This window comes from Ammospiza caudacuta, chromosome Z, assembly GCF_027887145.1.
Source record: "Ammospiza caudacuta isolate bAmmCau1 chromosome Z, bAmmCau1.pri, whole genome shotgun sequence".
In the NCBI taxonomy this organism is placed as follows: Eukaryota; Metazoa; Chordata; class Aves; order Passeriformes; family Passerellidae; genus Ammospiza; species Ammospiza caudacuta.
This window is the reverse complement of record NC_080632.1, coordinates 6,793,694-6,816,957: the sequence shown is the minus strand read 5'-3', so window position 1 is coordinate 6,816,957 and position 23,264 is coordinate 6,793,694. Positions and strand designations below refer to the sequence as shown.

At 44.3% G+C, this 23,264-nt stretch overlaps 3 protein-coding genes across 3 annotated transcripts in view; 1 reads left to right on the top strand and 2 right to left on the bottom strand.

Annotated features, from left to right (window-relative positions):
- PLPPR1 (phospholipid phosphatase related 1) overlaps positions 1–6,443 on the top strand; it is a 119,801-nt gene extending 113,358 nt beyond the window's left edge. The window contains exons 6-8 of the mRNA XM_058823785.1: positions 1,472–1,648; positions 3,548–3,679; positions 4,947–6,443. Of these exons, the coding sequence (XP_058679768.1) occupies positions 1,472–1,648; positions 3,548–3,679; positions 4,947–4,979 (342 nt within the window). The 3' untranslated portion in view covers positions 4,980–6,443. The remainder of the gene's footprint in view (positions 1–1,471; positions 1,649–3,547; positions 3,680–4,946) is intronic.
- Positions 6,444–7,905: 1,462 nt separating this feature from the next.
- On the bottom strand, positions 7,906–9,453 carry LOC131571403 (large ribosomal subunit protein mL50-like). The gene is made up of 2 exons (XM_058824112.1): positions 9,343–9,453; positions 7,906–8,596 (listed from the first exon to the last, which is right to left on the bottom strand). Exons 1-2 carry the CDS (start codon positions 9,429–9,431, stop codon positions 8,200–8,202), a joined length of 486 nt encoding a protein of 161 aa, XP_058680095.1. The 5' UTR covers positions 9,432–9,453; the 3' UTR covers positions 7,906–8,199.
- A 2,177-nt stretch (positions 9,454–11,630) lies between these two features.
- On the bottom strand, positions 11,631–21,761 carry ALDOB (aldolase, fructose-bisphosphate B). Its single transcript, XM_058823709.1, has 9 exons — positions 21,605–21,761; positions 15,026–15,147; positions 14,551–14,762; positions 13,972–14,026; positions 13,660–13,820; positions 13,353–13,436; positions 12,705–12,879; positions 12,367–12,566; positions 11,631–12,138 (listed from the first exon to the last, which is right to left on the bottom strand). The coding sequence occupies exons 2-9, from the start codon at positions 15,135–15,137 to the stop codon at positions 12,043–12,045; spliced, it is 1,095 nt and encodes a 364-aa protein (XP_058679692.1). The 5' UTR covers positions 15,138–15,147; positions 21,605–21,761; the 3' UTR covers positions 11,631–12,042.
- Positions 21,762–23,264: the final 1,503 nt, after the last annotated feature.

Sequence of the window (23,264 nt, the reverse complement as noted above, 5' to 3'; positions counted from 1 at the left end):
GGAAAACATTTTGTCTTGTTTCAAACCCTCCTCACGAGGGTTTAACAGATTTCCCTCAGCAATCTGTTCGCGTAGTTGATTACCCTCCTTGCTAAAAATGTTCTTTTTACTACAAGTTTACATTTTATTGCCGAGACGTGTGAAACTCCAATTACAGATACTTCCCATCTGTGACAAAGAGAGCCCTCCATGTGGGCAACCCAAAGATCCAGCTTCATCTGATACCTGTAAGGAGACAAGCACATGTGGGCTGTTCCCTGCAGCTGTGGTTCACAGCAGGCACAGCAGGACTGCATTCTTACCTTGAAGAGGTGATGGGGTTTCCTTGGGACGCTGCAAACAGCAGCGCTGCTTCGGTGGGGAGCAGGAAAGCAATCGGGCTCCCTATTGCTCGACTGAATTGAGTAGAAGTGCATAGGGTGAAAGGGTGGGTGGTAATTATTCACGCAGTGGCAGTGATTTGATTTTTTTTCCTATTGTTTCCGCAGAACCTTAATGTGAGTTTTGGTGATAGGCGCAGCTTAACCTGCCAGCCAAGGCTGGGACAAGGTTGCCAACTAGTGCTCACTGTTAGCTGTCAAAATGCATTGCTGCAGCCAGGTTCAGGTGTGAAAAACAAAGGAAGCAGCAACATCTCAAATTAGCAAAGCTTTGGAAATCACGCGGGCTTACATACTTGTTGTCTGAAAAGGATTTTAATGAATTGCTCTGCCATCAGGCTCAGTTTGCTTCATCTTTGTTATTTTGTGGTTCTAGCACTAATGACAGGCTGCTAACTGTGAGCCACATGCTTTTAACTCTCTGTCAGAATGTATTAAGAAAATTCCCAATAAACTCCCAGAATCATGTGGGGATCATTAAAAAATGTTTGGAAACAGTGAAACTTCTTGCTCTGGAACTGCATTCTCAAAATCAACTTTGTTTTGAAAGAAATCTCTTTCACACTGTGTGTTACCTTTCATCCTGCAGGGGAAATGGCTGGAATGGTTTCTCTCAGTGTTCTCTGTTCCTTAAACTTAAAACCATCTAGGAAACTGGAGCAGTTAGTTCATACAGATTCTAGCACTCCGTCTTCAACACATTACACTTTCTGCAGGACTATAACCATGGACTCCTGAGTCCCTTGGCAACATTTAGTTGTGTGCATACAGAGTGCGTGTTTGCTACCATATGAACTGGTGCTTGCACAAAATCAGTGAAGCTGAGCCTGTGCATAACTGCTCAGAAAAGGTCCAGTATGTAAATGCAAGAGGATATTTCACATAATTTAACAGTATTGGGTTTGTACTCCTAAAATTTTTCTCTGAATTACCTGGAACATCTTCCTCCCTTTTCCAGTGCCTTTTTCTTTTTTTCTTAATCAAACAGGGGGTTTGTCACATATTTGCTGATTTAGGATTTGTCCAGGTGGGAAAGAAAGATGCATTTCTGGTGGAACCCCTTTTTATGTTTGGTTTGCCCTTTCCCTCAGATGTACATCACAAGCACAATTAAAACAAAGAGTAGCAGGCTAGCCAAGCCCGTGTTGTGTCTGGGGACCCTGTGTGCTGCCTTCCTCACTGGGCTAAATCGAGTGTCTGAGTATCGAAACCACTGTTCGGATGTGATTGCAGGCTTCATCCTGGGGAGTGCTGTAGCCTTGTTTCTGGTAAGTCCATCAGGCCTTCTGTGTTCCCTTTAAACATATCACAGTGAAAAAAAAAGAAAACAACAAAAAAAACTACCCAAAAATATTGTAATTACTTGTAGCTTGCAAGATCTAATTATAGCTCCATCTAATTAAAAGTATTATCAAAGAAAATCCTAATATGAAATCAGGTTCATACTAATTGGTATGCATTTGGTAGCATTTGCACACTTTATATATTTTAATTATCTGAATTACTCTCCATGTTCTTACTTGATCTGTCCTGGAAAATGCTGCAAAAGGTGGTGTAGATTTTAATATCAAAAGGAGGGTGTGCTTGAGACTTCTTCTTTGTGTTGCAAAACCCCTCTGTGTGCCTTGAATTTGGCAAAAAATGTGAGGTACAGGGTGTTTCTGGGGCTCTGAGCTGTGATCCTGGTTCTCCATTTTGTTTTGGCCCATAAAAGAAGTGCAATAGAAGGGAAGATCAGGGTAAATTCCCTTGGAGATAAAACTACCTCCCTTTGCAACTTTTAGAGACAAGCTGACGATGTTGCCCCCTCACAAATATACTAAAATATATCAAAGGTCTTCCTACAGAATCCAGGAAGAGCATCTTTCCAGACTCTGAGTGTAACTGGCTCTCCTGTGGGCTGTGTGGTTTAAATGTTTTGTTTGGTGAGAGGTCTCTTGCTGAGGATTTACTCACACAGCAAGCAGTCCAGGTGACTCTCACTATTACCAAGAAATGTGCCTGGTCCCATTTAATCAAAATATGCTTCAAAACTATCCACTGCATAGCAACAGACACTTTATCCCTGTAATCAGGAGGGATTAGGTTTCAAAGATCCCTTAAATCTCGATTGTCCTGTCACTGATTTTTTTTTCTATTCTGTACTTGAAAAAGCATCAACAAACCTTCAAGCGTCATTTATTCCTGCGCTCATTTCAGATAAAAAGATGTCTACAGCCTCTGACCTGAATCTCCTTGACTTTAATGTGAATAATTTGTCTGGTTCCTGCTGGGAAGGGCAGTTTAAATCTCACCCATGCAATTTAAGAGGCAGCTGCCCCATTCATCAGGCCAGGACAGTGTCTGTGCTCCCAGCACCTGTTGGTGGCAGTGACAGCCCATCCCCAGCTGTATTTTGACCTTGCAGACCTTCTGGCACCCTGCAAGTGTCACAAGCTCAATTTCAGAGTGGTGGAAGGGGTCTCCCCAGAGGGGTGCTGTCAGATCCCTGGCACAGATCCTGCTGGCACAGGACCCACCGAGGCTGCAGCCTGCTTCCTGCTCGGGTCTGTGACAGTGAAGGGGAACAGCCAGCAAGAAATCACTCCACCGGCAAACATGTCTGCAGCTCCTGTGTACCTTCTTTTTTCCATGTCCTCAAGCTACCTGCTCCTGTGCATGGTTGCTCTTACTGGCATCACCATCACCATATGGGTGCTGTGAGTCTGGTCATGCATAAGGGAGGGATCTGTGGGATAAACACCACAGCAGTGGTGCTGGAAGCGTGCAGGAATGGTGCTAAATGGTGTCATCCAGATGTGAGGGAGGTTCAACCATCCACAGAGCTGTGGTCACTGTTTGGAAATGACAAAGTCAGAGTCTGAAGGGAGTATTTGGACAGTAAAGGGCATCATTTGGGTAGTCTGTGGTTCTGGGAGGATAAGGCATAGATGGGGCCAGTGTGAAATGTAAAAGGGCTGAGAATGGTTCATCACTGAGGCAATCCATCATGCCCAGCCATGCCAGTGACCACACTGCAGCCCAAGGCTGACACAGATGATGCCTTGAACCCAAACCCAGGTTAAATTTTTTCAGTTGTGCCCCACGTGGTAATTCATTCCCCCTCCAGGTTTTTCCTGGGGAGGGAACACACTGACCTCACCTTGTTTTTTTCCTGCATTGCACAGGGGATATGCGTTGTCCATAACTTTAAGGGCAGTCATGCAGCTCCTTCTAAACCGAAGCCTGAAGACCCACGAGGAATGCCACTAATGGCTTTTCCCAGGGTGGAAAGTCCTCTGGAGACACTGAGTGCACAGGTACTGTAAATCTCCTATCCAGACCATCACCAAGCATATTTTCTCTTGCATCAGAGTAAAAAAAGAGTTTTTTACTTGACCACACATGCCTCATTTCAAGCCCATTGAACAGAGCGAATCTGCATCACAGCAGAGTTTGTTTTGAGGCATTAATCCCTGAAACTATCAAACACTGTAGATCTTCTGCCCCCATACATGTCTATAGCTAAAGAAGTAGGATTTCACATGCCTCACAAACTTTTGCTTAGAAGAATAGAAAACTGAGAGAAAAGTAAAAATAATTCTGCCTATTTACATTCCAGAAAACTTTTTGGGATGTATGAAGGATTTACTCTTTCCTGAATATAAACTAGTCTGTCCTCAAAAATATTACAGAAATTAGGTTTCTTATCCTTATTACTGTACAGTATCTTCTAGAATAGGAAGACATCATATACCTTTTTCTATCTCTTAATTCATCAGAAGAAAAATTATTAGCATTCTTTCAAGCCTGCAAAAAAATAGCTAGTGGGAATATCAACATTGACAGTGTTTCTGTTGAAACTACTAAATTTAAACGGCTTGTGTTGGCATAACTGCATCATATCCAGTCCTTTGAAAACAGACAAGGATAAACTGTTGTTGATGAGTTACCTGAAATACACTGGTGTAATTTATTTGGTCTTTAAATTGTACTTCCTTTATTAGATGGGCTGTCATACATGATGTGTGGCAAGATCAATAGTGACTTTTGTTAAACTCTTTGTGAAATAAACTGAAAAGAGGAATTAAAAAAAAGGAGGGAAAATACAGTCACTAATGTCTGGAAATACTTTGCTTAATTGAAGAGTCAATTTTGATTAGGCAAAGGTTTACTGGAAGACTTTCCACCAAATCTGCAGAACTGTGTGCATTAGATGTGCTCTTGATGGGTTTATAGTTCAGAAACCAAGTGCTACTTATATATCCACATTGTGTTGTGTAGGGCTGAACAGGTGAAAATATTCATGACCTGTGAGAAACATTTTGTCCAGTCAGCTGTTTATAGCTACTGGACTGTGAAGTGCAGGTAGGGACTGAACTTTAACTGTTGGTGTCCACCAGAAATCAAAAAGGTAATTTTCTTAAATTATAAATATTGACCATACATCTACAATGCAGGTTTTGTGAGCGAGGGTTTTTCCCACTGCTTTTTCTTATGACTCAGGGTTCTTCCACACTAGTAGGGTATGTCAGTGCCAGACTGTTGTACACAAACATTCATGTGTTTGCCTTTTCCTCTCTGCAGAATCACTCTGCCTCTATGACTGAAGTAACCTGAGATGGAAGATCAGCAGCCGAAGCTATTTTTTACTACCCTCCAGTAAAACACTCCAAGACACACAGTTACTAAATGTCTAACTGTGATGACCAGTATTATGTTATGTCTAGTTAGAGGCTAATGTTTTGTACTTTTTTTGTATGAGGAAGTGATGTAGCTTGCCCTGATTTTTTGTCAGCTTTAATATTATTATGCCAGACTTTAAAAGCAAAACAGAAAAAGAACAAAAAAAAACCCTTTTCTTGTTTAAAGTGTGCACTGAGGAACTACATCTATGGAATTGTTGATGTTGTTATGTGATATTTGTACACAATTTTTTTTCTTCTCAGTTTTGAATTTATATATCTTGGGGGGAAAAAAAATTCACTTTTACCTTTTCTTACCATAAGAAGTGCTGGGTCAGATTCTCATCTGAGTAAACTCAGCATGGATCTGAAGTAATTGCATACATTTAATTCGTATTAAAATAACAGTGATCAGGAATCTAACCTGAATGATACTATCAACAAGAAACAAAAATCCATCCTTGATTCAGTGAGCTACTTAAGTGTTCCCTGAGACTTAAAGGACTTCAGTTCCCACCCAGTTTCCAGACTAGAAGCATGTCCTTAAGCACCTCACTGAATCAAAGCCTGATTGTTCTGGTGTGGGTGATTGTGCCAGTTATTGAAGAATGACTAAAACAACATCCTTGGTCTGCAGTATAGACAGACTGAACATCAAAATTTATAGTAGTAGCTGATAGCATGTGAGCTGACTATATCATCTCCCTAGATCCTCATTCCTCCCCGAGGCCCAGCTAAAGCTCCCAGTGAAACCTGGCTTCAGGAATTGACTATGGGGATATACAGCCACCACTGTGGGGCTGAGGCTGCGCTTTAAGTGTTTCATCATTTCATCACAGATTTGTGGGGTAACTAGTGACACTGGTGCAAAGGAAAAGTGGCACCACTCCTTCACCAGGGTGGCATTCCTTGGCATTCAAATAGCTTGGCATGGCCAAGAAGCCAGTTTTGCTGCCCAAAATATGTTTCTTTTCCTAAGGGGCTTTGATAAGCCAAGAAAAAAAAAAAAAAAAGGAAAGACAAGATAAGACAGAAAGAAAGAAATACAGAAAGACAGACAGAAAGAAGCTGAGTTTGTAGTAGCAGTCTGCATTTTCTTTTTGTAAATTCTGCCATACAGAATTTATATTCAAACTGCTATATTACGATTTAACAACTTTGTCTAAGCATTATAAAGACAACTAAGTGTGGGTTGGGGATGGGAAGAACAACAAAAAAAAAGCCAGTTTACAATGGTTAGAACTGGGGCAAAGGCTTCATTAAATGATTTTTCACTGTTTCTAGGATTTTCCTGCATCTCATTCTTCTAGCATGGTGATAACTGCTGTGTGTCTCCTTTAAAGAATGGAGCCTCTGTACTTTTACTGGAATGTTTACCTCACATTTCCATGTTGGTTCTTCTTGGCTTTTTTTTTTTTTTTTTGTATATTTTTTCCAAAACAGAAGCAAAAAAAAAAAATTATTAAAAAAGCAAACGTGAGCCAGTCTTTCATTTCCCTATGACACAAAGAAAACCTGGAATGTCTGTGTCTGGTCATGTGGTGTTTCTTCCTTCTCCTGACTCTACTGATATCTGCTTCTGGCTTCGGAATATAAGGATCAGACTGGGGCCATGCTTTCTGTGCCCATGAGGAGCCTTTGCTGAGTGTTCTGGGTTCCTCACTGCAGCTGTAATCAAAGTTCCAAAGGGAAAAATCTGTTCTGAGTCATTTTATTAAGAAATACCCTCCCAAGCTGGCATTTGCACACTTTCTTCTGATCTTCACTACTGGTCTGGCCTAAAACAATGAAAGATGCATGGGCAGGGCATCTATTTTTTCATTTATAATTCAATTAAACTGAAGTGACAAACTTTTAAAAGCCCAGGGATAGAGTGATTAAGCATCTAGTTTTGCCCTTCCATGGCCCAGGTGCTGTGTGCAAGACTTTGATGTCATTTCAGATTTCTGCTTCTTCAGTTTGTTACAAGCAGTAAAATGCTTTGCATCTCAGACACCCACGTGTGATCCTCTTCCCTTGTGCTGATGGAAGCACGGGGTCTGCACCTCCAAGGGACTAGAAATGTCTGAGATCAGGGAAATGGCAGTTTGACTCAACTCAGACACAGCAAAACACGAGGCAAGCTGCTGTGAGCTCCTTCCTTGCCTGTCACAGTTCCCAGTCGTTTTTCACTCTGTTCCGATCATATTACATGAGCTATCAGTCACATCCTGGGGGAGACACAGAAAGGGGAATGAGCACAAAGTGCAGCTACAACTGGAAGTGTTTTGTCAGACAGTGCTAAAGATTAAAAAAGGAAGTGCACCTATCTGTGGTTTTGATGGAAGGAGGTAATTTCATGAAAAAGTAACTTCCAATTCACTGCTCCCAAACAGCCTCTGAAGCCAACAAGATGACAGAGTTAGCCATTTGTCACACTGTGCTTTCCCAGAAGCTGCAGGGGAGGGATTTGTGAACATTCAGCCTTCCATGGTGATCAGTGAAACATCCCCAGGGCACTCATCCCAGCTCACCCCGTAGCGGAACACGTAGGTGCACACTTACACTAGTCTGTAATTCTCCAAGAGTCAAAAGGAGAAAAGAAAGCATTTCTTAAATTTCTTCAGAGCTTCTGAAAATAAAGCAGCACTTGAGAAGTTTGCTCAGTTAAGAAACTGAGCGCTGTAACACACAAAAGCAGCAGTGCCTGAGTGTGCTTCGTGCACTTGCACACTGAAAAAAAAAACAGGGGAGCAAGGGTTCAAGGCTTGGAGTGGTATAACCAGGACATTTCTGGACCATTCCCAGAAAGATCACACAGACTCTCAAACTCATTGTAAACAACTTGTTTTATAGAAAACACTCATAAAATACTAAGCATTTCTCAAACTGTTTATTTTCTTGTCATCCTAACTTCTTTACTTTTAATATATGATTAAAAGCAGATTAAAATCACATATGATTAAAATTCCCACCTCTTAGATGGGAATAAAATCTAAAACCCAAAAAACTTAAAAAACAAGGCCCTTAACAGACATTGGAGAATTCAACAAGATGCCTCGACAGCAGCTTATTTTATAGTGCTGTTGGAGAGTTCACCATTACTGAGTGATTTCAGTGAACTGAAATTCACAGCTCTCACCCCGGCCAGGCACAGGGATGCTGCGTGGGGGGACTCACTGCTGCCAGACGATTTTCAGGTTCGGGGGCAGCTCTGCGGCCGCGAGTTCATCCATCTTGCTGCCGCCGCTCACGGGGCTGCGGTAGAAGCCCAGCACGTCCCCGGCGCGGCGCATGCGGTGCAGCTGCGAGTTGGGGACGGCGTGTCCCAGCTCCGCCGCCAGCCGGGCCAGCAGGCGGTGCTTCAGCCGCTTCTCCTGCAGCGGAGCCTGCTGCCAGTCCTGGGGAACAGAGGGCCCGAACACCTCCCGGACGTGGGACTCCAGGCAACTCTGCAGGTCCTCGGGCGGGACGTAGCTCTGGCGGCGGGGCGGGGGCTGTATCAGGCTGGGCTCGCTCCTCCCCTCCTGCTCAGGAACCGCTCCGGCTGCTTCCACGGCTCTTTCCTCCTTCCTGATGGCACCAGAACACATTTTCAGCCTCAGGCTACTCAAGACATAGTCAGAGCATTTTTGTATTCACGGTGTTTTAAACCACCCAATCCAGACACTCCACACATCCCATGGGCTCATCAGGTCTGTTGGCCAGAAGTGCACAGGCCTTCCCCGAGTGCTGCTCCCCACACAGGCTGCCTCCGCAGAGCAACCACCCACCCACCTTCAATCACGGGTCTGAGTGAAAACAGCATTTTAACAAGATTAGTTACTTATTTTCTGTTACAGCTCCATTTTCTAATTTGCTGTGAATAACAAGCATATCAGAAAATAACCACTACTACAGAAAAAAATCAGTGCCCATACGTAAAAAAAATCATTACTAGTTTTTAAGTAAAAAAATTTTGCCTTCTCATATGCCCCAATCTAGTCAATAACCTATGCGTGGTTCCACGCAAAATGTTACAGAGAAGATGATTTTCATTCCCGCGAAATCCCTCTCTTCCCACTCCTAACAAAAGCAGTAACAGTTCTAAAGGCTCCAGCCCTGCAGTACTGCACCCTCACCAGCAGTGCACCTCGGTGGGCGCTGCTTGCCCAGAAAACCTGTGGAGTCTCCTTCCCTAAGGACATTCCAAAGCCATGGACAAACCCTGAGGGCTTTGCTCAGGCTAAGCGACCTCCAGAAAGCCACGGCCCGGTGCAAGCCCAGCATGCGGACAAGGCCAGAAGCCACCCCCGGAGCCACCCTGTGCCCTGTTGTACCTGCGGCCGCCCCACAGCGCCCTGAGTCCCGGGGGGCCGAGTCCCGGCCTGTGCCGCGCCGCCGCCCGCAGCGCCCGCAGCGCCGCCATGCTGCGGGCGGGCCGGGCGCCTTCCGCCGCCGCAGCGAGTGACGCGTTTCTGCCGCGCCCCGCACAGCCTCATGGGAAATGCAGTCCGTCCCCTCAAGCCAACGCCCTTGCTGGGAAACGGAATGTGTGGAAATTTAGGAAAAGACGTTCTTTGATGTTTGGTCTTTGTGCGCTTTCAGGCCTAATTGGCAGGGAGGGATATTTTGGCCCGGTAATAAAAACCAGCCAACAAGCTAGAAGTGATGGCCAGGCCTTGGAAAGGCAGGTGACTTCTTGGCTGAATTGCCTTGTGGAGGTGCAGGGCCTGACAGGCTTCAGTGACCTCAGACACAGGGCAGGTCAGCAAGGTTTGGGAACAAGGATGCACCACTGATGGTGGACACAAAGAATGCAGAATTTATGGCCACAAGGACATTTGGCAGAACCCCTGAGGAAAGGAACGAGCTGATAAAGGCAATGCAGCAACTGTGCTGAATCAGCTCCGGCAGGGTAAAAGGCCATTCCTGCAGGGGCAGACCATGGCCATCAACTCATGGCCACCAATTTAAGAAACCACTGACTGAAAAGAACGACTGAGCATGCAGCCTAATTAGTGTGGGCAGCAAGAGGCTCATTAACTGACAGAAGACAGAATACTAATTATTATGAAAACTAGATAACTTGTAGTCAATGAATATTAATTCCTTTTACTGTGTATATACATAGGGGAGAATTTTGGTCATCGTGGTGCTGATGGTGGCTTATAAAAAAGAGGGAGAGACACTTTCTACACAGACAGATAGTGACAGGATAAGGGGAGACAGTTTTAAACTAAAAAAGGGAAAAGTAGATATTTGGAATAAATTTTTTACTGTGAAGGCAGTGAGGCCTTCACACAGGTTGCCCAGAGAAGCTGGGAATGGCCTATCCCTGGAAATGCTCAAGACCAGGTTTGGACAGGGCTCAGAGCAACCTGGTCTAGTGGATGCTATCCCTGCCCATGGCAGAGAGGTTGGAACTGGATGGGTTGAAAAATATGATTTTTCAGGTCATTTTAAATGCAAATGATTCTTAGATTGATCTTCGACCAGAGTATCAGTAGGATGCTGTTCATCAGGAGCAGAGGTTTCTGGGGACTCAGGTCTGTGGAGTTCCCAGAAACGCAGGTCTGGGAACCTGAGGAGGGTTCCCATGACCACAGCTGGAGCAGGAAAGAGGTGTTATTCCTGGCACTAGCATCAGCCTCTGGAGTGTTTCTGGCAAATCACTGGCTCTGTGTTCATTGTCAGGAGAGACTAAATGAAGCCTTAATTATGCAGTGACTGGATCCACATGAAGGATTTTGGCTATTTATTGCCTGTGTGACACACTGGTTGCTAACTCAGAGGCCATGAGGAGGTGGTTACAGGGCGGTGATTTTTCCTGTTTTCCCTGTATTTGTTGGCAGGAGCAGCGAGTACCAGTGGCCAGGAGGAGCAGCTAGCAGAGAGAGGTGACCCTGAAAAGACATGGAGTCCTCTGGGTCGCCTGGTGGCTGTTTAGGGGGCTGCTCCAAGGCCTCGTGAGTTGATTGGTGTAGCACATAGCCAGGCAAATACTCTTATATAACCTTAGGCCTGCTGTTTTTGCCATTTATGCCTTTTTTCTCATGACCATCTGACTGTGCTTTTGCTAACAAAGCTGACACCCTTAGCAGGAACACAGCAATGTGCCAAAGGTCAAACCCTGTGTCTGCAACATCAGCCTCGTTACTCAAGCTACACAACAGGTAGGCCAAGATGCCCTCGTGCATGCTTTGTGTTAATTATTGTGGAAAACGCCACAGTAAAGGTGATTTGTAAGGACAGACTTTGCACAGCCCTGACTCACTGTGTGCAACCCTAACAGTGCTCAGCAGCCTCATCTCACCAGCGATGCCTCTCCAGACACACAAGAATCTTCTGAAGGTAGTGCTGTTGATCTGTGGCCTGATTCCCCAGCACTGCTTGCTGTGCACATCTCCCAAGTGTTTTAGTGTCTGCCAGACTTCTGTGGGCAGGATTAACCTCTCCAGCTGTGCCACTGTTGTGTTATTTCCCTTTGATGTCCTGACAGTTTGCCAAGCTCACCAGCTGCAACACTTTGTGACTCAGTCTTTGCAAAGACCACAAAAAAAAAAACACAGACGTGTGAAAGATATTGTAAAGTTTACACAAAGCAAAAAGAATTGTCAGGTAGAGATTAGTTTTCAATTACTGTTTTATTGACATGATTGAATACACAGTCAGGTTTTATAATTCAGGATTGTGGCTGCTAAATGTGGTAATGGGCAAGGGTAGCTATTTGAATTGCTAGAGAACTACTGAATCTGCCTGCTGTTCCAGGGGCTGAGTTTCAGACTGAGGGAGGGTGAGTTCATGATTCATTGGCAGCTGTTGTTTGTTGTTTGGAAAAAATTCCCTTTTAGAATGTGCAAATGAAAAAAGAATATCCCCTTGGTAAATTGTGGGAGTGAAGGGTGGAGAGGAAGCTAAGCCGTTCTATCTCCAGTTTGGTGTAGGGTAAGGGAAATTAGATTTCTATGTTTTTCTTTCATTTCTGAACATCTTCCACTGTGTGAGAAGGGACAGGAGGAAAAAAGGTTCCTGCTGTTTCAGTAGGTGTAGCTGGCAGTGAACAGTGACTGCATGGCAGCTGCGTCGTTCTTCCCAGACTGGACATACTGCCCCCTGCAAGCCAAACTGTTAATCTGAAAAAGAAGAAGAAAAAAATGTGAAGAAACAATCAGCATGGAGCAAGGGAAGGCAGATGTGTGAAGAACAACCAGCAGGAGTAAGGAGGGCACAAATAACAGAGCAGTGCCCCTGCTGAACATGAAGTACCAGGAGGGGTGGGATCAAGAGCAGCCCTAGGAAGGTGACAACATGTGTCCCTTCATGGTGAGAGCTCTCCTCTCTGCGCAGGGGAAGCCTCGTACCTGTGCCCGCTTGCGGAAGGCCTCTTGAGCAGCCTTCTTGTTCTCGTTTTTGCCCAACCATGCAGCCAGAGCAGAGGCTTGCAGGGCTCTCCCGTAGGAAAAGGTCAGTTTCCAAGGCTTAGGCAGAGGGCACTGGTTCATGGCATTCAGGTTGAGAGAAGCCTCCTCTTCACTCTGACCTCCAGACAGGAAGCAGATTCCTGCAAGAAAGAGGTTTTGAGGCTTAGAAATAATGTTCCAGCCACCTCAATCCCTGGTCTTTACTTGCCAGAGGAGCAGGTGTGTCAGAGGTAGGAGAGAGAGTGAGAATGCAGAGGTAGGAATGAATCAGGAATCACCAGGAACAGCAGCAGGAACGGTGCGAAGGAGAGTAGTGACAGTTGCTATGGCTACATCCTGAGGGGTGTACTTCTTGGAGCAGGAATGCCCAGCTGTCACCATGTTGGGTTTCAGCAGTGTCCCCTCCAGGTACACATGATGATCATTCAAAGCCTTGTAGACAGCAGCCAGAACCTGAAAACAGGAGGATTGAATTCAGACCTCTGCTCAGATCTTCACCTCAGGCTGCTGTGGAAAGACAGCTTATTCTTTGGTACTGTAGCAAGATCAAATTGAATTTTGCTTTCTCATGAAATTTATTTCTGGGGTTGCCATTGTGGACACCTCACTGCTTTTGAGATGACCATGATACAACTTTTCATATTTAAGGGATTTGTCCTTGCTGAAATTGAGGTAATTGGGTTTGGTCCTGATGCATCTTTTTGGGATTGAGAATGCTTATTGTCATTGAAGAGAAAATCCAAGAGCATGGAAAATATTCTTGGATTTCCCATTTGTTTGTTATGTGCCTAGAAGCAGTTCATTTTTGTGATGCAGTTATGAAGGACATTTTTGGTCAAATCTCTTTGAGATCTGTGAGTACAAACTGTGCAAAGTTTAGCTGCAGGTTTGTGAGAGAGAGCACAGAGGGAGGAATCTCTTCTTACCTTCTCTGTGACATACTGACAGCGCTGGAGATCATGGTCTCCATCAGGCAGGATTTCTGGCTCCACGATGGGTACCAAGCCATGCTGGGAAAAGAAAGACAGGGAATTCTTTAGGGCTATGGAAGTAAAACTCTTCTTGTTGTTTGTCCTGACTTCGATGCTATTCCTTCCTGCTATGCTGGCCTTCCTCCTTGTCTTTCCCAAAACCCTCACAGGGATTCTCCTTTTGGGCTCCCTGGTGTATTGTCACAGGGAACAGGGAGAAGGGGCAGCAGCATCTCAGGAAAGGTTGCTGGAGGGGAGGTACCTGCTGGCAGATGCTGGCATAGCGTGCCAAGGTGTTGGCATTCTCCTGGATGGCAAGTTGAGAGGGTGTTGTGCTGGTGATCTTCAGCACCGCGCGCCACTTGGCAAAGTCAGCACCATCTTTCTTGTACTGGGCACAGCGTTCAGCCAGCCCATCCAGCCCTGCAGAGGGAGAGTGATGATTCACTGAGAGCTGCTCTTCAGCACAGAGCTCTGGAGAGTACTGTGACTCCAGCCAGGCCGTGTCTCAGGTGAGTCACCCTATGGCTTTGCTGGCACGGCCATAGCTTAGGCTCCTTAGATCTCTCCTTACCTTGGATGGTGGTTTCTCCATTTGTTCCTGCTAGGGGTGCTGTGCCTTTATCCAGCTGTGGAGGTCAGAAAAACAGGAAGGGTTAGGAGAGATGAGAATTGGTCTAATTCTTACCCATGTCTAGTCTGCCTTTGAAGGAGGACTGTTACTGATGTGTGGACCTTAACGTGCTCAGGGTGAAAAGGAAGGAAATGTTGGAGCAAAGGGGAAGAAAAAAGAATGAACTGGGTAAGAGGAGGGTCAATGTGTATATAGATGTCTGCAGGGAATGGCTCAACAACTCTGTGAGATGTGGAAAGAATTAGGTTTAGGTTACTGCATGGAGAAACTTATTTGCAGTGAATGGGGAGTAGATGGGAGATGATGTATGGAAAGTTCCAGCATCTAGTGCAAATGTGCCTCTAGTTAGTTGCACAAAAGCAATGCAGAGAATTTTAAAACCAAGGACAAAAATGGGGGGAGAGAGAGGACAGGGAACAGGGAGCAGTGTTATTTAGGATACAGTGCAGCCCCAAATATAATTTTCTCTGGAGATGGGATTTGGATTATGCTGCCAGCCTGGGACATACAGATACTCACCTTAATTCCCACCACAATGCCTTTTTCCTTGATAAGTGCTGGGAATGGCTTCCCACTGCTGTCTTTCTGATAGAGGGTCTCATGGAAAAGGATCACTCCCCCAATGCTCTGGTTGATGGAAGTGTCTGAAGAGAAGAGGACCTCTCTAAAAGCTCGGCGGTTCTCCTCCGTGTTTTCCACATTGATCCGCTGCAGCCTGTTCCCCATGGTGCCTGGTGAGGTGGGCAAAGAGGCTCTAGGTTTGGCTGGCCTCCTGGTCCCAATAAGCAGTAATGAACTGGGGCTTCAGTTCAGAACTTCCCTTCTCAACCCACACTTTGTAAGCTTTTGTTGTTATAGGTGCAGCCCTGCCTGGCTGAATTGTTCTGCTCAGACAAGTTTCACAGTGTTTTTCATCTACTCCACTGATTTCAAATAGGAAGCAAAACTAAAAGGAAAAAACCATCTTGCATACTGATTGGTGTCCAGAACTTACCCACTGATTCATCTGCAGCTAGGATCCCCTTTCCTGAAGCCACAATCCGCTGAGCAATGTCTGCAAGAGCTTTTTTCTGCTCTGGAGACAGCGCTGGGAACTGGTGGGTCATCTTGACTTATCTGTGGGAGAGAATTACTATTACAAGTAATTGCAAGTAATTCTGGAGGAGACTGTGAACCAGTGACACCACTCAGGTGTTTCCTCTGCAGGGCTCTTAGTGCTTGTCTGGTCCATGTTATCATAGACAACATGACCAGAAATCCATTCCAATTCTTCTAGGCTTAGTGTGTCTGGAAAAACTGGAAAGAAATACAGGAGACACATCCTGCCACATCATTCTAGAACCAGAGTGGGAAAGACTGCATTTTACCTGGATTTGCTCAGAAAATAAAGGAAGGTCAGTCTGTCATAAAAAATATGCACTGAGTGACAAGTAAGCAAATTGCTGACTCTGCATACTTTTTGGTTCCTGTCAGTAGAATGCCAGTTATTCCATTCCTTACCTTTACACATTTCCTAACACTGCTCCTCTTCTGTTTCCTGCCTCTGTTGGCAGTATTTCCTGCTGTGTCTAGGTGATGTTCCATCCCTAACCTTTTGCCTGGGTTTGTAATTCTCCTCCCTATGGCTGCTTTCAGAACTGCAGTGCATTGCTTCCTCTGCAGAAGATTTGGGGCCTTAGGAGAATTCACCCCTCAGTTCTATCTTTTTAGCTGTGGTAAAGGGTTACCAGCTGCAACTACCCAGCACCTGAAATCTGGGTTCTGTCTTTATATGACAAAATTCTTGGTCTTATTAAATTACAGTTTCTCTGATCATCTTAATAGTCAAAGTTACTTTTCTGAGTGTATAGGCCTGTAAGTCTGAAACAGAAAATCTCCCTTCAGTTTGTCATATGTGATAGCTAAAGCAACACCTCTGTTTTTATTAATGGGTGGTAAATCCAGAAGGTACTTGATTAAAAACAACATGAAAGATCTCAAATATCACATTTTCCTTCAAAAGAGCAGACCTCTGGACAGTGTTTGCATTTTCTATTCCCTGCCTGAGAGAGGAGTGAGAACATGCTATTTCCCATTTCATCAGAGATTGCCAGAAAATATTTTTCCCTATATAAGCATGTAGGCAGCCAAGTCCAACTTCTTATTTCTGTGCACACAAATGCTGTGTTGCCAGGGAATCCTTGTCTCATCCTTCCTGCTGAAGGGCACTATGGGGAGAAACAATGGAGAGTCTGTCTGCTACTCATGATAGGGTACAGAGTTCTGAATTGCATGTCAAATGGTGCCAAAATTTTCTGGCAACGATGCCATCAGAGTATGGTAACAGCTGCAAATTCATGTCCCTGATTTATAGCTGAAGGTACTTTGGTACTGGTAATGTTATCCTGCAAGATTCAAGTGGCATTGTCTGCCAGCACAGACCAGTCAGATGCAGGTCTGCTTTACCTCTTGCCAGCTGAGCCTGGAAATTTTCACGTGCAGCTTAGCACAGAGTGAGTCATTTTAGGTTTAGAGGGATGATGAAGGAGTGCAGGATCAAGACTTAGTCAAATTAGAGAGAGTTCCCTGCTCTTCAAAGGGCTGAAATTCCTTCTTGCTGTGGTCCTGGTGAAACAGGCTTAGCTGAGCTCCTCTCTCTGTCTGTCAGCCTATGGCCAGAGCTCTGGGAACCATCCCTCTACTGTGGTGATCACAGCTCCATCACTCCCACTCTTGGCCTTTTCAGCTCACCCAGAAGAATTTGAAAATCTATGGTTTATGCTGTACAATATGCTGCATAAGCTACTTCAATTCACCTATAACTCTCCTTATCCCTCACCTGCTTTCTGTGTTGGATATGTCTTTAAAAGAGGAAACTGGCTTGTTATTGTGATTACTGTAATAATAGATTGGTGATGAGCACTTCAGTTAAAACCACACTACTGTTAAATAAGTCATTATGCAAAATGATAAGGAATCACTCCAGTAGTTTAGAGCCTCTGTGGAGGAGACTGGGAAATTGTGCTCTGGCAAAAAAATGATCTTGTCCAAGGTCAGAGCTGATGAACTGCTAAATCAGGGGTGGGATTTTAGAGTTGTAGTTTGGAGCTGTGCTACAGCACCAGGAGGTGTATCCAGGTAAGGTTGAATTCAGCTGGCTGGACTGCAGGATCACCAGTTGCTCCAGTCGTGTTATGATGGGTACACTTTCTTACCAGCAATGCAATAAACAATGAGAATCATGCCTGCTCTATCTTACTTGTTCCCAGTGTTTGCCTAAAGATAACAAGGAGACACTTATCACTCAAAACCAGCCTGCAAGGCAAATTTTCAAAACATGGAAAGATGAGTTTTCAGTGAATAATGCTGTTCCAAGTGAAAACTCTGAGAGACTGAAACAACAAAGTGTGGTTTCAGAATGATGAATTGGAAGACAGCAAATTAGTTCCAATTTCCTTGCATATATCATGCTGAGTGTGAAGGAGCAGGTGGAGATTTGCCCAAAGTGTTCCCAAAATTATCTTCAGGGCCATGGTAAGGGTTTCCCAGCTACTCTGCTGAACTATAAGGATGAATAAAAGGCTAGTGTTTCTAGCTGAAATGGTGAAGAAATGAGGGCAAAAGAACAATTGTAAACCTTATAATAGCTCAAAGGTACAGAACCTTCTAGTACCCTTGATTTAGGATTTTTTTTCTGTGATTCTTTCATGAGAATAATAATTTCTGAGAATCTTCATGTCTGCATTCAGAAAGGATGTCTTGCTGCAAAGTCCTGCTCTGAGCAGGGGAACAGGCAGAAGAGGAGTGGAGAAGCCTTACACTCCAGTAACATTTCATGAAGCCAAACCAAGCCTTTACTGGTAAAGAGTAAGCTCCCAGCACATCTATAAAAACACTAATTTTGCCATCCTTATATCCCCTGAAAGAGCTGGATATGTCATCGCACAAGTCCTGAGAAAAAACAGCTGTGCCCAGGCTGCCAGAGCTGCAAAGCTCATTTTAGTCTTCCAAGAACAAAACCTATTTGTCTTTATCTGATTTATCTGTTAAAATTGACAACTTTTCCAGGAAGAAAAAAGTTCTTATGAATTGTGATCTCAGTAACAGTACCTGGGAGTTCTCTCACCACTAAGGTGTTTCAAGCACCTTAGTGGTGAGAGAAGTTATTCAAGTTATTTTTATTTACCCATTTTAGACTGTGGGTTAAGTGTCATAAGCTCAACTGATTTCACATTGATTGAAACTCATATATTTTACATTGTATGAATGCAACGCAGACTCTTTGTAGTATCTGCTTAATTTTTTTTAAAGTAGAATTATAAAAGAACCTCAAAAGAATAAAACTGCTCAACCCTGCCAGTTTTGTAGCTACCTGAAGTGCTTATCAGGCTTCAATAGCTCCTTAAGCAAACAAATTTATTTGTTCAGCCCCCACCCTCTGGCCAGCAGGAGGTGGGAGTGTGGGAGCAGGGGACAGCATAGTTGTAAAAGTAAATATTGTAATGCTGAAATCTTGGGTTTCTCTCAGCTACCATAAGAAAGAAGGGCTGAGGGGAAATGTGTCGTGGCAGCACAAGCATTTGATCCTGTTAATATTAATAGTGAGAACCAAAGAGCAGAGTGAAGAGGAATAGCAGAAGGAACAATGTTACATTTTGCTTCCAATAATCTTAGAAACTTCAATAAATCGTTGGCATTTTTTCTTTTCAAGAAGCTCCTTTGACTGGTATCTTCTAATCTTACATAAAATGTCATCTGAGTCCCAGTTTGCAGATGCGAAAAGACTGGGTCAGAATCTCTTGAGTTTTTCTCTTGGGTCTCTGCATTGCCTTCTTTTATAAAACTAGTTCCAAAAGTGCAGGTCCAAAGTTTTAAACTACAGCTTGTATCCCACACATGGAGCTTTTTCCTATTCAATTACTAGTAAACAGATCCCTTCAGCATCATCTCTGACAGTCAGCAATACAAACTCTGCACACAAGAAAATTGCTTTCAAAGAACAGGGTTTGAAAAAGAAGCAGCTGAATATATAAACAAATAAATACAGTTGGTAGGGATAATGAAAAGTATTCAATAATTTAACCTATCACATGTAGGCTCAGTGTTGGCCTGACTGAATGTACTTCTCTTTTACACTTGTATGCTTAGAGGAGACAGACACACAATGACTTAGGGACCTTACATTTTCACTACAGTGAATATCTGTGGCTACTGACCTCACTTCTCTGTGAGAAGCTCCATTAAATAAGTCTGGTTCCTTGGGCATGAGGAAAATTGGGGGGTGTGAATGCCTGGGCAAGCTTGGGCACATCCTGCTGACAGAGCACATTCTTATCTAGGTAGCAGAAGACACAGAGCTGGCAGGACTACTTGATAGGTCTGATTGATGGGCAGCCGTCCAGAGGAGCCTGGCCATGGGGGTGGGAAGAGGCCAAAAGGAGCACAGAGACAAATGCCCAGACATTGCCTGGGGTGCAGAGCCCTGGCAGCCATTCCCCCAGGACTGGTGGGATGAGGGAACAGCTCTTTGGAGATGGTCTAAGGCCCTGTCAGCAGCGAGTTGAACAGGGCCAGCAGCACGGGCCCAAGCATCCTGTGTGAGCAGGGGTCTGGCCTGCAGAGCCAGGGGAAGAGACAGGTTATCCCCATTTGCTCAGCACTCCATAGTTAACACCTGAGTACTGCATCAAGTGTTGGGCCCCTGCAGAACAGGAAAAACACTGACAGACTGAAGTTAGTTCAGCAGATGCCACCGAGAAGGTCACTGGCTGTGGCACTTGCTCTGTGAGGAGAAGTCAGCAGAGTGGGATCTAGTTCAACCTCAAGCAGCGGTGGCTTCAGGGGCACCTCTCAGCAGTGCTCAGTACCTACAGAGTGTGATTGAAGAGGCAGAGCTGGGCTTTTCAAAGCGGCTGTGATGGGACAGTGAGAGACAACAGGCACAAACTGAAACTAAGGAGATTGAGACTGTATGTGAAGATTTTTTTTTTCACTGTTAGGACAGCCAAGCAATAGAACAGATTGAAAAAAAGGCTGCATCCATCCTTGCAAGTTGCCAAGACCCACATGAATAAAGACCTGAGCGCCTTGGTCTAACCTCATGTCTAACCCTGGTCCCTTTCAGCCTGAATTACCCAGTGACTCTTTGTGAGTACCTATTTTGAGGAGTCAAGGTGGAAGTGGTGCCTCTTCATATCTGTGAAGGAGCTCTCAGGAAAGAACAGAATGTTTTTCTCATCATCTTTGCACTGAGATAAAGGTTTTGGGTTAGCAAAATGTTTCATTTCTGGATTCTGAGAAGTCTCAAGGGTATGGGAAAAAAAGATATTCAGAGTTCTGTCACCTAGAAAAAGAGGCAGATGATTTTGACTGACATGTTAATGTCACCATATCCATCAGTCCTTGGGGGTATATATTGGGGTAAATTGCTTGGTTCTATTTTGCTCTCTGAGTTTTTTTTACCATCTTCATGGTCTGTCTAGAGACCTTGATTCAACCTGCTGTTGCAGGAGGAACTGCAGATCTAAAGTTCCCTGTGCTGATTCCTGTGTTAGCCTCAGATCTATACTCAAGCCCTGAACAAATGTATCCCTATTTCATTTCCCTAGCAACTATGAAAGGAGGTTATGTTCAAAGACCTGTCCTCTGCCGTCAGTGCAGAGCACTCAGAATGGCTAGATTTGTCTAAGGTGGCAAGAAGATTGTTGCTTGGAAGCAACAATCTTCTTGCCACCTTATTATTTTAATTATAAAATTATTAGGGAGAAGCTAATTCTCTTTCAGGGCTGGACTTTTCTCAGAAAAGGTAAAAAATTGCTTTTAGACTTGCATGAGAATTCAAGTCTTGTATTGCCAGCAGGGGAGGCTGGGGGAAGTAGCGGTGAGAGTCTCAGGCGGACTAAATAGTTTTGGGTAAGCACATGGGACAGTTGAATAAGTGATAGAGGATCACAGATTCAGTGAGGTTTTGAGTTTGTCAAGCAGTTTCCTGAAGCTGGCTGTTCACAGCTTGAAAGGTTACAGCATACAGATGCAAGAACAGGCTTTGTTTTCCTGCAGGGTGAGACCCTGCACCTTATACCTCCTTGCCAAATAAACTTATCAGAAGAGGCTGCACAACAAACGCACATAATTGCACTTCTGTCAGCACTGATGTCGGTCAGGACCAGCTGCCTTCTCCAGTCATTCTCTGTTCTCCTTGCAAAACAGAAATTCATGTACACCACAAGCAAAAACAAACACAAAACAAAGCAACAGAAAGCAATGCAGGTATGTTATTGCTCTACAAAGCAACAGAAAGCAATGCGGGTGTGTTATTGCTCTAGTCCCCTTAGGCAGAGGATTCACTCACTCACTCCAGGAGTTCTGAGTGACTAAGCTAAGTTAGAAAGCCAATGTTAGCAGCAGAAGGATCACTTTAGAAAACCACTGCAGAATGGCTGAGTGCTTATTTCTCACAAGCTGTTCCTGAAACAAAAAAATTAAAACAAAACCAAGAACAACTTCCCAACCCCACTGTAGATAAACATACCAGGTCTTAGCTGCTGATATACATACCAGCTTTACAGTTTAGAAATTAAATTATTACACTTACTTGTTTGTGGGCAGTGTCTCTGCTGCTACAAGCTTCTGGTGAGGTGTTTGCAGGCAAAGAGACCCAGTCCTTCTAATCACTAACTTTTATAAAATTCTTGGTGGGGCTTTTTTTTTTCTCCCCCTCCACTCCTTCGTTGTCCCTCCTCCCCCGCAAGCTGTTGGGGGACGTGTCACTGCTCAAGGCTGGTCACTGCCTATCAGACCACCACCACACACCTCCAATGGGACCTGGTCGTGCTCCTGCTGTTCCTCCCCTTTCCCCTCCCCTGTATATATAAAGCCATTCATGCAGTAAAACTTAGATGTTTTACAGTTATTTCAAATTATTCCTCCTCTTTCTAAAACAGACCAAAAAGAACTGCAAGAGAAACCATGGAAATTGCTTACAGGTATCTTGGGCACAGCTTTATCATGTAGGGTTAGATCTTCTGAAAGCTTATACTTAGGAAACTGCAGGAAGAAAGAACAGAAAACAAAATGCAGAAACAATTCAACAGATCCTTAACTGGCATGAGCTGGTATAATTTCAGTGGCTTCCTAAGTGTTAACATTGCTTTTCCTTACTGGAAAGTCTTGCATGGAACCATATGTTCCTTTTCCAGTTGGTATATGGAAAGGCAAAATGTGATGCTACAGTATCAGGTTTAATGATAAAGTTTAATGCAAGTTCTGATTTTCTGTAACACAGTGTACTTGTGAAATTAATGATTGTCAGACTGCATATGCCCACATTGAGGTTCACAGCTGCAAGCCACATTTTCCCCCCAAATCCCACTGAGATGCCCACCCATATTGCGATGATGTGAAAACTTCTCTGTGCTTAGCAGAATTTTTTAGTGAAAAATACTGATGATGTATAAATGGTGTATCAGCATTGCAGTTTATATGAATCCACGCTACAATCATTCACCAACTCTAGGCCTATAGGTTTGATTATTTGCTTTAATTTCTTTCTCCCCATCCTGCAGGCTAGTACTCCTGGAGGGAAGTATAGCACAAGGACTGCTGGACAAGTGTCATACCCTCAGGAACATCACCCTCTCTAACCTTGGACATTGGCACGTTTTTACCAGAGAGACCCAGTGTTTGCCTGCAGAATGACGTAGTTTCTCCATTTGTTTGGCTGCTGCAGTGACCCTTTGGCCTTTACAAGGACAGGTGAGACCCTGATTTCTCTCTCCACAACCCTGTCTTCCTCCTTGAGCCTCTCTTGTGCAGCTGCATGCCGAGGTCAGTGCTTGTAGGAAACCTTAGGAGCCTGCCAGGCTGCCAGTCAGCAGAGAAACCTCTGAAGGAACTGACAGTGCAGTCCAGTCAAAGGCCTCGTGCTTCTCTTCCTCTGTTTTCCTCCATGCTGCCCTTCCTGATCCGTGTTTTTTTGCTGAAGGAAGCTGTGGTACATGACATGGACATAAAGCCTTCCCTGCTTTACAGTGTTTGCTTTACATTCCATTTCTCCCATTCTAGCAAAGAGACAAACCCCATGGTGTATTAAAGTTTCTCCACCACAAGAGAAGCATCCTAATATAGAGTAAAAATATTTTTAATTAAATAGCTTATCTAAGACCCTCTTGAGACCAAGAAGGTGCCGTAATCATGGTCTTCTTCCTCAAAGTCAGAGTTTCAGTCCTGTTGTTCCTGCTTTGGCTAGCAGCTGA

What these genes read in the sequence shown, in the direction of transcription:
- LOC131571403 (XM_058824112.1), bottom strand. Translation starts at nt 9,431, where the DNA reads ATGGCGGCGCTGCGGGCGCTGCGGGCGGCGGCGCGGCACAGGCCGGGA. An exon ending in GCGCTGTGGGGCGGCCGCAG is followed by an intron (nt 8,597 to 9,342) that starts GTACAACAGGGC and finishes TGGTGCCATCAG; the next exon opens with GAAGGAGGAAAGAGCCGTGG.
- ALDOB (XM_058823709.1), bottom strand. Translation starts at nt 15,137, where the DNA reads ATGACCCACCAGTTCCCAGCGCTGTCTCCAGAGCAGAAAAAAGCTCTT. An exon ending in GCATTGTGGTGGGAATTAAG is followed by an intron (nt 14,027 to 14,550) that starts GTGAGTATCTGT and finishes TGACCTCCACAG; the next exon opens with CTGGATAAAGGCACAGCACC. An exon ending in CCTTCCGCAAGCGGGCACAG is followed by an intron (nt 12,139 to 12,366) that starts GTACGAGGCTTC and finishes CTTCTTTTTCAG; the next exon opens with ATTAACAGTTTGGCTTGCAG.